Here is a 10,420-nt window from a genome sequence, read left to right on the forward strand (position 1 = left end):
ATTAAAAAATGTACTTCACTGTTTTCTAGTCCCGTCTTTTTCTAAATGTACTGTTTGTGTCTTGAGAGCTGCCTTAACAATCTCAGCATTTATCAGAACTTGAGGGAAAGGCTTTACGTGACTGGGTTCCTGCAGCCACGAAAAACAGGTAATAGGAAAAGCTACTTTCTGTGGTTCCTGTATCTGACACAGCCACAAAAGGCAGAGGCAATCCTCTTGTTATTTGGTGACCGCCTCTTGAGTATTCTGTAAAGGCTAGGCCGGCACTCTGCTTCTTCCCTATGCTTTCCTGCTGCTCATCCAGTAGCTATTCCTGTTACTAGTGACCCCACCCTACAGGGAGCAGAGAGAGAAAAAGATGAAAATCTGCTTCCCGAGGAATTATTTTGGTAAGAAGCATACTGAGAGTGGAAAGTTTAAAACACCATTTTGGACTGTCCAATCTTCAGCCAAGCCTAACTCCCACTGGCGAGGGTAGTTGAAAGTTAGCAACATGTTCAAACAAGCACCACACAGAACACTTATAGCCATTTGGGATATTTATTTGGGAAATTGCTTTGCCTGTAAACTCACAACTGATAAGGCACATTATTGCAAAACCGTCGGGGTAGAGGGAGACAAATCTAAGGATCCTGAAAAGGGGCAAAGGGCACACAGTTGCGACGATGTGGAAAACTTCTTTCTCCTCCCTTCCCCCTGCTCCAGGACACGAAGGGCCACAGTCTTCCAAATCTGCTGCCTCCTACCCCCACTCTCGTTATCAAGGCTTCTTTTAAAAAAACGCATTTTAAAAAGTGAAATCCTTGGTGTGAAAGGATCATACCACAGCCAGCAACATCACCTGGGAATCCATCTTGAACGGGCCTAGATTAAAGTCTTGGCAAGACTCTTGGCCAAGCCAAATCATCAACCCAGCAGATGAAACCCAAGAGCAACAGTCTGGTAAGTCCTGATGAGTGACTCCTGCGGGGTCAGGACCACAGGGCTGGTCAGTTCAGGTGCCAAGGTCCTTCTGTCTTTGGAAGCATTAATCCAGTCTGTGCCAATTCTGTAGTGCAGCTAGAGGAAGTAATGACAGCTATAGGCAATTAAGATACAGCTCAACAAAGTTATCAGAAACCAAGGTTTCCTCTTTAAAAAATACAATTATTCTTTAGTTACTCTCAGCAAATAAAAAATGAGAAACATTCAGAGGGCATACTGCCTGAGGGCTCCATATACTGAACCCATTCTCTGAGCATGACACAGAAGGAATTCCTGCAGAAAGGACAGATAAGAACATGTTTCCCTGCTCATCTGATTCAGGGGAGTCAAGGGCCCTGCCCCATTCAGATGGATAAGAATTTCTCCAGAACATATCCATAACTCCATTCATATTTAATAGTCTGTTTGCGATCAGTTTAACGGTCAGGACATGCAACCATGAGGAGGTGTGACATACGTGGTGACATCAGTGTCTGAACACGAGCATTACAGAAATCATGTATGTGAGCAATACATGGAAGTCCTAGGCAGCTCGTCAGCTTGTTTCACTTGGCTTATGAAGAGGTAGGTCATCAGCAAGACAGTACAAAAGAAACACTCTTCAAGAGACTAACGAGATGAAGAGCGGCGTCAGTGATGTGGGTTCCCATGTCATCATCGGAACTAAACATCCACAAAGATGCAAAAGGAGGGCATCTGTCACAGCAGCCTGTCACTCTGCAAAAGAGGTATTCCGGACAACGACAATCAGCATCTTCACCCAATGCAGCTCAGGGGCTGGCATGAGGGAAACATAACAGGCTATCCCAAGCTCCTTGTTGGACCACAAAATACAAACAGCATTTTTTTTTTTGGTTGAGATGGAGTCTCACCCTATCACCCAGACTGGAGTGCAGTGGCAACATCTCAGCTCACTGCAACCTCCACCACCCAGGTTCAAACGATTCTCCTGCCTCGGCCTCCCAAAGTGCTGGGATTACAGGCGTGAGCCTCCGTGCCCAGCCACAAACAGCATTTTCTAGGAGGCATCCATTTGCAGTGTCTACACCAGGGCTGGTTTGAAAAGCTAACATAATACACCTTCAAGAGCAGAGTGTCCTTTATGATCAGACACCGCACATCGATGCACAGTGTCCACGTCACCTACTGAAGGCAATTAAAAACAATAAAGGGCTTCAGAGGACCACACCCATTACACAAATAAGCAACTGAATCCAGAGACGTGGCAAACAGAAAATCCAGATCACGTGTCTTTTCTGCTATGCATATGATCAGCAATGCTTGTTTCATTCAATTGCAGATGTTTCTGACTAAATTTTTTAATGAGTGTTCCAGGAATTAATGCCACCATGGCAATAGCCAACAGCTTAAAGACAGTGTCCCAGGAGAAAAGAGCATCCAGAGAGCTTAGGGTTGACAGGATGGAGCCTGTCTGCACACAGATGAAATTGTATGGGATCAAACCTGGAAGAAGAAAAGGGGAAAGCACCTGTTACTAGCAGCAGCAAAATTAAGAAAATTATAATTCAGAAATGTCACCAGGAACAGTGAGTACAGTTTTTTTGCCTGACTCTTGACCCTTACACATATTTACTCTTTCCCTTCTTTCCTTCTTTTCTCTTCTTTTCCCACCTTTCCTCACTTCCCATATATACCTCTCTTGTTCAACAAAAGAACTTGAGACGTTTACACAAATAATACATGCTACTATAAGATAATTTTACAATAGGTCCAGGAACGGTGGCTCATGCCTGTAATTCCAGCACTTTGGGCGGATCACCTGAGGTCAGGAGTTTGAGACCAGCCTGGCCAACATGGTGAAACCCCATCTTTACTAAAAACACAAAAATTAGCCAGGCATGATGGCATGTGTAATCCCAGCACTTTGGGAGGCCAAGGTGGATCCCCTGAGGTCAGGAGTTCGAGACCAGCCTGGCCAACATGGTGAAACCCTGTCTCTACTAAAATCACAAAAATCAGCCAGGCGTGGTGGCATGTGCCTGTAATCCCAGTTACTTGGGAGGCTGAGGCAGAAGAATCGCTGGAGCCCAGGAAGCGGAGGTTGCAGTGAGCCAAGATCTCACCACTGCAATTCAGCCCAGGTGACAGAGCTAGACTCTTCTCAAGAAAAAAAAACTGATAGGAAAAATAGGAAAAGCAAAATGCTTGCAAAAGAATATAAGACATCAGGGAGTTTAGTTAGTAGAAAAATGTATAAGGTTTGCTAAAAGTAGGCCCCAAATTTGGTTCTGAGCACCTAACAGCCAAAGCAAAGAGAGAAGTGCTGTTGTTGAGATTTGCAGTATGCGTAAGATTAAAAACAGTTTTTTAAAAGACGTACTGTTCACATTCTGTACTATCTCAAAGAGGTCATCAAATCCCCTGGATCCCAAAAGTCTGACTGGCTGAACAGGCTGCCTGCAGAACCATCAGCGGGTGACACTGTTACAAACCACATCCCTGGGCTCCACCCCAGAAATTCTGGTTACTTGGCTCTGGGGTAGTACCCAGGAACCTGTATTCTAAAAGCCCCTTCTCCACTCCCACCCTGAGATTCGGATTGGTTTGGAACCCTCTGATAATCCATTCCTCTTCTATAGGAGAGGAAGTGTAAAGGAGATGAAGACCCCAGACCCCTCAAGGTTACACAGCTTGTGAGATGGGGGACAGAAACCCTGGTCTCCAGATCTTGCCAAGCCTCATGCCACCTAGGTAATTAGAAGCTGCAAACCGGCCAGGCGCGGTGGCTCACGCCTGTAATCCCAGCACTTTGGGAGGCCGAGGTGGGTGGATCATGAGGTCAAGAGATCGAGACCATCCTGGTCAACATGGTGAAACCCCGTCTCTACTAAAAATACAAAAAAAAAATTAGTTGGGCATGGTGGCGCATGCCTGTAATCCCAGCTACTCAGGAGGCTGAGGCAGGAGAATTGCCTGAACCCAGGAGGCGGAGGTTGCAGTGAGCCGAGATCACGCCATTGCACTCCAGCCTGGGTAACAAGAGCGAAACTCCGTCTCAAAAAAAAAAAAAAAAAAAAAAGCAGCTGCAAACCCCCACTAGCTGAGGTCCTCAGGCCGATGTGACCAGAATTGGCTGTGGTAGACCTTGCTTCTATTTAAGATCGCCATTTCCCTCAGGTGTCCCCTATTAATAGCAGCCGCTCAACCACACATTTGTTCTGTTTGACCTAGAAGCTCTGAATTGTCTTTCCCTCTAGGCCCTAAGGAAGGTTAAGAGAAAGTGATCCTTGCCTTAAGCTTAAGGAGGTGGTTTTCTTCCAGTGTGGAGAAAGTAGCAGTCACTGATTTTATAGGATGTTAGCACTTTAGCACTCTGATAAAGGTGGTCGAAGGCCCATACTTTGAGCAACACTGCTCTAGTCCCAGCGCTGATCTGGATGAGTGGCCCATTGTGAGTAAGTAGCTTGCTAGAGGTCACACAATTGTCAAAGGCAAGGAGAAACTTTAGATATCGTCTAATTCAGTAAACTGCAGCACTCAGGATCCAGCGGAATCCCTTCTACTCGTGCTGGACTAACTACTCAGGGACTAACTACTCATGCTGAATACCTGCATCACCTGGAAAACATTAAAAGTTCCTGATCCCTGAGTCCCACCCCAGAGATGATTTAGTTGATGTGTGGTGTGGCCTTAGTTTAGGGATTTTTAAAATCTCCACAGGTGTTTTTTTTAGGCGGAGTCTCATTCTGTTGCCCAGGCTGGAGTGAAGTGTCACACTTTCCGTTTACTGCAACCTCGGCCTCCTGGGTTCAAGTGATTCTCCTGCCCCAGCCTCTCGAGTACCACCACACCAGGCTAATTTCTGTATTTTTAGTAGAGACGGGGTTTCACCATGTTGGCCAAGCTCGTCTTGAACTTCCGACCTCAGGTGATCCACCTTGGCCTCCCAAAGTGCTGGGATTACAGCATGAGCCACAAAGTCCGGCCTCCAGGTGATTTCTAACAGGTTTAAAGGTGATTTTTAATGGGTTTGCAGTTTGAGAACGACTGGATTAAAATGCATATTCCCAGATCCCACCCCCAAGATTCTGATTCAGTAGATCTGGAGTACACCCCAAATCTAGATTCTCAACAAGCCCCCTGACCCCGCCAATCTGATAAAAGTGGCCCAAGGCCCACACTTTGAGAAACATTGCTCTTTTCCTAGCCTCTCATCTGGCCAGGTGGCCCACTGAGGGTAAGTAGCTTGCCACAGGTTGTGCAATTGTCAAAAGGCAAGATGGAACCTCACAGATGCCAGCTCTTCCTAAGGCAGAACTTCATCCAAACAGGGGCCAAAAACCAGGCAGAAAGTCCCTTGCTCTGATCCTTTCTTCTGTCCCCACTCAAAACTCATGGACACATACCCTCATTCCAACCCTGCTCTTCCTGCTGGCATTTACTGAGTACTTACTATGAGCCAAGTTATGTGCTTTACGTAGACTATCTCTTCTAATCCCAGTGCCTAGCACGTACAGCTGTGCAATGAACAATATTTAGTCCAAAAGTATTTTTACGGGTTTTCCTGTTGAAGCCTGAGTAGATCTAAAATCAAGAATCATTTCTTTAGATCCTAAGGCTTGAAGCCGCACTTTGTGAGCCTGTGTTCTCAGAAGCAGGCACATGCTCACAGGCCGATGACCCATGCGACAGCTGTGAAGACTCAAACCTACCCCACCAGCATCTTACCGATAAGAACTGAGAAGAAGAACTGCACGATGGGAATGTTGAGAATCGGGGCCGAGAGGTTCAAGAACCAGTTTGGTGTCATGGGGAAAAGTCTCAAAAACAGTAAGAAAAAAAACAAGCTGTTTCTGTTCTCCTCCACCTGTAGCCAAAGAGGACAAAGCTGTTAAGAAGCAGACAGGGTCTCCAGGTATTGAAAACCTGCTGGTGCCAGGCACTGTTCTAGACACTTTACATAATCTGTTCCCAATTCTTCCACCAACCTTCCAGGGAGAGACTGTTTTCCTCATTTTAAAAATGGAGGTGCTGAGGATCAGAGAAGTGGGGAGCTTGCCCGAAGTCCCAGAGCTGGTAATGATGGAGCTGGGATTTGATCCCAGGTCCATGTCTCCTGAAGACATCAAAAGAGCCCCTAGGGCCTCCTGAGACGGCATGGAAGAGCACTGTGGGAAATCCCCGCTACGTGCTGCTTTCAAGGCCATGCACGTGGTGACTCTCTGGGGCCCCAGCTCTCAGGTGTGACCCCTCTCCTTACCTTTCTCTGCAGTAGGGCCACTTTATCAGGAAAGTAGGACACCACCAACTGTTTGCCAAAAACACTGGAGAGCAGGTAGCAGCATGTGGCACCCACCGAGGTCAACACACAGCACAGCAGAAGCCCCAGCCATGGCCCAAACAAGGCGCCAGCCAAAACATTCTGCAAAGAAAACAAACCCTCAGGCAGGTGAACATCTAGCAGCTACCAGGCACCTTATCTTGGAGCCTGAGGAGGTTCTCTCCTCCTTCACTGTTTCTTCCCAGCTGAAACCCAATTCCCTTTCTCTCTTCCTTTCTCCCTCCCTCTCTCCCTCTTTCTTTTTTCTTCTCTCTTTCTCTCTCCTTCCTTCCTTCCCTCCCTCCCTCCCTCTCTTCCTTCCTCTCTCTCTTTCTCTCTTTCTTTCACAGGATCTCCTTCTATCATCCAGGCTGGAGTACACTGGCATGAGCATAGCCACTGCACACTCAAACTCCTAGACTCAAGCAATCCTCTGGCCTCAGCCTCCAAGGTAGCTAGGACTGTAGGTACACGCCACCAAATCCACCTACTTTTTAAAATTTTTTGTAGAGATGGGGTCTCACTGTGTTGCCCAGGCTGGTCTCAAACTCCTGGGCTCAAGGAATCCTCCCACCTCAGCCTCCCAAAGTGCTAGGATTACAGGCATGAGCCACTGCCCCAGGTCCCAATTGCCATTTTAAAGAGGTGAATGAAAAATTATGAAAAGGCTGGGAACTACACCTGGCATCAGTCTCTTCACCTTGAAATTGAGGATAAGGATTAAAGCCTCAGGGGGTTTAGATGGGATCTGTGGCTGTGGTAGACTCTGCAGTTACTGGGGCTCCAAGAAAGTAGAAATGAAACTCACAAGTTATTTTTACTATTTCAAAAGATGAACACAAACCATGAATTTTCTCTTGATAAGACCACACAAGCTAAATAAGATGTCTTGCTTCTTTCATTTTTGCTGGAATTACATCTATGTAGTATGCTAATACCAGGGGTTCCATGTTGACCAGAGCTCTAGCCAACACTTGAAGAAGTCTCGGTTTAAGAAAAATGGAAAAGTGGGCCAGACGCAGTGGCTCACACCTGTAAACCCAGTACTTTGGGAGGCCGAGGCAGGTGGATCACCTGAGGTCGGGAGTTCGAGACCAGCCTGACCAACATGGAGAAATTCCGTCTCTACCAAAAATACAAAATTAGCCAGGCATGGTGGCGCGTGCCTGTAATCCCAGCTACTCGGGAGCCTGAGGCAGAATTGCTTGAACCTGGGAGGCAGAGGTTGTGGTGAGCCGACATTGCACCACTGCACTCCAGCCTGGGCAACAAGAGCAAAACTCCATCTCAAAGAAAAAAAGAAAAGAAAAATGGAAAAGTGAACCAATACTTCCTAAATGCATTCTGGCTGGTAGATATCATCCTGACAAAACATGGGATTCAAGAGAGAAAGTAAGAGAAAGCCTTGGAAGTGGGAAGGTGGGGAGCCGCTGAGCTCGCTGTGTTAAGTGCTTGACTACATGTCCTGTGTCATCCTCACTACATCCCTGAGTCATGCCATCCTTGCCCCATTCTACAGGTCATCCTTGCCCAATATCACAGCAGGCAGAGTCAGGGTTCACCCTCAGGTCTGGATGTGCAGCCCCCACCAAGCAGCAGCTGGCTCTCTGCCCTGAAGAGGGATCAGCTCAAGACAGAAGACAGACACAGGACAGCCTCAAGGAGTCAGCCCCTGACCCCGAGCACCACACACCTCCCCTGTCCTCTTGGACATGTCTAGTTTCAAGGAAACTGCTTGAGCAGGTCCAGCCTCAGCCTAGAGGAGAGAAACATGCTGGGGCAGGAGAGGGAAGCAATATAAGAGGAAGCTGTCAGTGTCTCCTGCTTCTGTGCTCACTCAATCCCTCAGTAGACACTGAGGGCCACTGTGTGCCAGCCCCACTACACCCACCGTCAAGTTTAATCATCCCCACACAACAATCCCAGGAGGTTACAGGGGAGTATCCTAATTGTGCAGATAAGGAAACAGAATCGGAAGGAGGGCAGGACACTGACCAGGAAGCTGGAGCCAGGGATGGCAAAGCCCTGTTTGTAGAGGTAGGCGCTGCAGAAGAGCAGGAACACGTAGCCCTGGTGCTCCTTCCGGTATTCTCGAAGGACCTCAGAGAGCTCCCGCAGCTCTGCCAGGTCAGAGGGGAACCACAGTGACCTGCAGATTTGGAAAAGCCAATGGAAACATGAGTTCAGATCAGCCCAGTGCTTACGAAAGTCACTTGCTGTGTATACTTTTCAGAGTAGGTTTATAAATATGCCCATCATCTGGTCTGCTGGGAACACATACACTCCCGATGACAGATGACCTGATACGACGTTGTAGAGACAGACAGGAGAGCCCTAGTTTGGAAGCAGGAGACCTGGGTTAGCATCCCAACCCTGCTACTTTCTCTTATATGTCCTTGGACTAGTCCCTGGGTCTGTTCCCTTATCTAAAATATGAGGGGTGGGTGTTAAATCGTCATGAAGTTCTCCTTTAGCGCTGGGATTTTAGAATCTGTTCTTAAGAGGCAAATGGATTCTTTTCCAGGCAAGTTCTAAATGTCCTAAATTGCCTTCCTTTCAAGGACACTGACTCCCCTACAAACCAAGAACGATTCACACTTCAAACTGTCCCTGTGGTGCCAGGTAAAACGACTTTTCAGCATTCACTATAACGCCAATTAAATATTCTCCAGGAAAGTATACCTATCCCATACCATAAACATACGTTTTTTGATAATATGTCAGGCTTGAATCGAACCCTTTCAAAGAGCCTACTATTTCACTCTGCTCTTAATCTGGTCCTCAGTGCACTCTGTACACTATAACCCTGTCCAAGGGTTATAGTATAAAGGCTACTTTGCCTCTGCCATCTGAACTGTCCTTGACTCCATCACTGATTAATTACTTCTCATGAGAATGCTTCTCTTGGATATGTCTGACACCCTCAGCAGAGACTTCTTAGCTACAGCAAAAGAACACAATAACTGAAAACAGTTGCCCTAATAGTCAAATCTCAGTAATTCCTTTAACCACGCAATGCTGTACTAGGCACACTTCCATGAACTTTATAAAGAGTATGCAGCACTCACAAAAACCTGCCAGGTAGGTATTGCTCTGCCACCTGCCTCGACCAGTCATTCATTGTAAGGAGAAAAGTAGGCCAGGCACAGTAATCCCAACACTTTGGAAGGCTGAAGCAGGTGGATCACCTGAGGTCAGGAGTTTGAGACCAGCCTGGCCAACATGGTGAGACCTCGTATCTACTAAAAATACAAAAATTAGCCGGGCCTGGTTGCGGGCGCCTGCAGTCCCAGCTACTCAGGAGGCTGAGGCAGGAGAATCGCTTGAACTCGGGAGGAGGAGGTTGCACTGAGCCGAGATCGCGCCACTGCACTCCAGCCTGGGCGACGGGGCGAGACTCCGTCTCAAAAAAAAAAAAAGAAGAAGAAGAAGAAAGAAAGAGGGAAAAAACCAAGAAGGGCAAAAGTAGAGACAGACAGGAAGAGGGCAGAGCCGATAACTGATTCGTGAATAATTTAAAGTTGTCCATGCAACATTTCTCCTGAAGACGTAATGTCTAAAGTCTCAAGGGCAGACCTGAGGGAAGTAAAGTGGGGAGGAGGAGAGGCAGCTGAAAGTGGACGTGATGGGGATGAGGGCCCGCAGGAGGCAAAGGTCGGCGGGTACCGGGGAGGCAACGACGCGGGCAGGCTCAGCGCCGCCTCCCTCGGCAAATCCATCCAACCAAAGGCGGCGCGGCGCCCCGCACACCCGGCAGCCGGCGCCACATCAGTCCCAGTCAGCCCCGGGGCGGGCTCCCATCCACCCGCCTGCCCGAGACCGTGTGGACGCGGGCCCAGACACCAGACCGGATTCTAGTCCGGTAAGTGAACCGCAATTCCCAGCCCCAGACGCCACCGATACCGGAACCCGGAACCCGAATCTCCGAACCTCCGATTCCCAGCCCCGGTCCTCTGACCTGGCTCCATTCCTCTGACCCGAACCCGGATCGCCGCCACGCACCTGCCTCCAGTCTCCTCGGTGGAGCCCAGTCTCCGCCCGCGGGGCAGTCGCGTCGACAGCAAGTACAGGGCGAAGGTGCAGCCGACGAAGACGAGAAGGAGGCCGAGCAGCGGGCGCATGTCGGCTCCGCACCCCGGCCCACAGGGCCGCCAA

The 10,420-nt window shown here is 48.3% G+C and overlaps 2 protein-coding genes across 3 annotated transcripts in view; one reads left to right on the forward strand and one right to left on the reverse strand.

Moving 5' to 3' along the window:
• Window positions 1-9,072, forward strand: part of MAP3K13 (mitogen-activated protein kinase kinase kinase 13) — a 195,493-nt gene extending 186,421 nt beyond the window's left edge. Inside the window, exons 17-18 of the transcript XR_010338936.1 lie at window positions 706-942; window positions 8,827-9,072. The gene's annotated coding sequence lies outside the window, so the exon portion shown is untranslated. The remainder of the gene's footprint in view (window positions 1-705; window positions 943-8,826) is intronic.
• Window positions 527-10,420, reverse strand: TMEM41A (transmembrane protein 41A). Of its 2 annotated transcripts, none has more exons than XM_012457774.3 (5): window positions 10,268-10,420; window positions 8,261-8,414; window positions 6,206-6,367; window positions 5,674-5,812; window positions 527-2,448 (listed from the first exon to the last, which is right to left on the reverse strand). In XM_012457774.3, the coding sequence occupies exons 1-5, from the start codon at window positions 10,384-10,386 to the stop codon at window positions 2,228-2,230; spliced, it is 795 nt and encodes a 264-aa protein (XP_012313197.1). In that variant the 5' UTR covers window positions 10,387-10,420; the 3' UTR covers window positions 527-2,227. The 2 variants fall into 2 exon arrangements, with proteins under 2 accessions (XP_012313197.1, XP_021530144.1); XM_021674469.2 differs by lacking the exon at window positions 527-2,448 and adding an exon at window positions 4,011-4,412.

Source organism: Aotus nancymaae, unplaced genomic scaffold (assembly GCF_030222135.1).
Source record: "Aotus nancymaae isolate 86718 unplaced genomic scaffold, 86718_ANA_hifiasm-v0.15.2.pri h1tg000067l, whole genome shotgun sequence".
Classification (NCBI taxonomy): Eukaryota; Metazoa; Chordata; class Mammalia; order Primates; family Aotidae; genus Aotus; species Aotus nancymaae.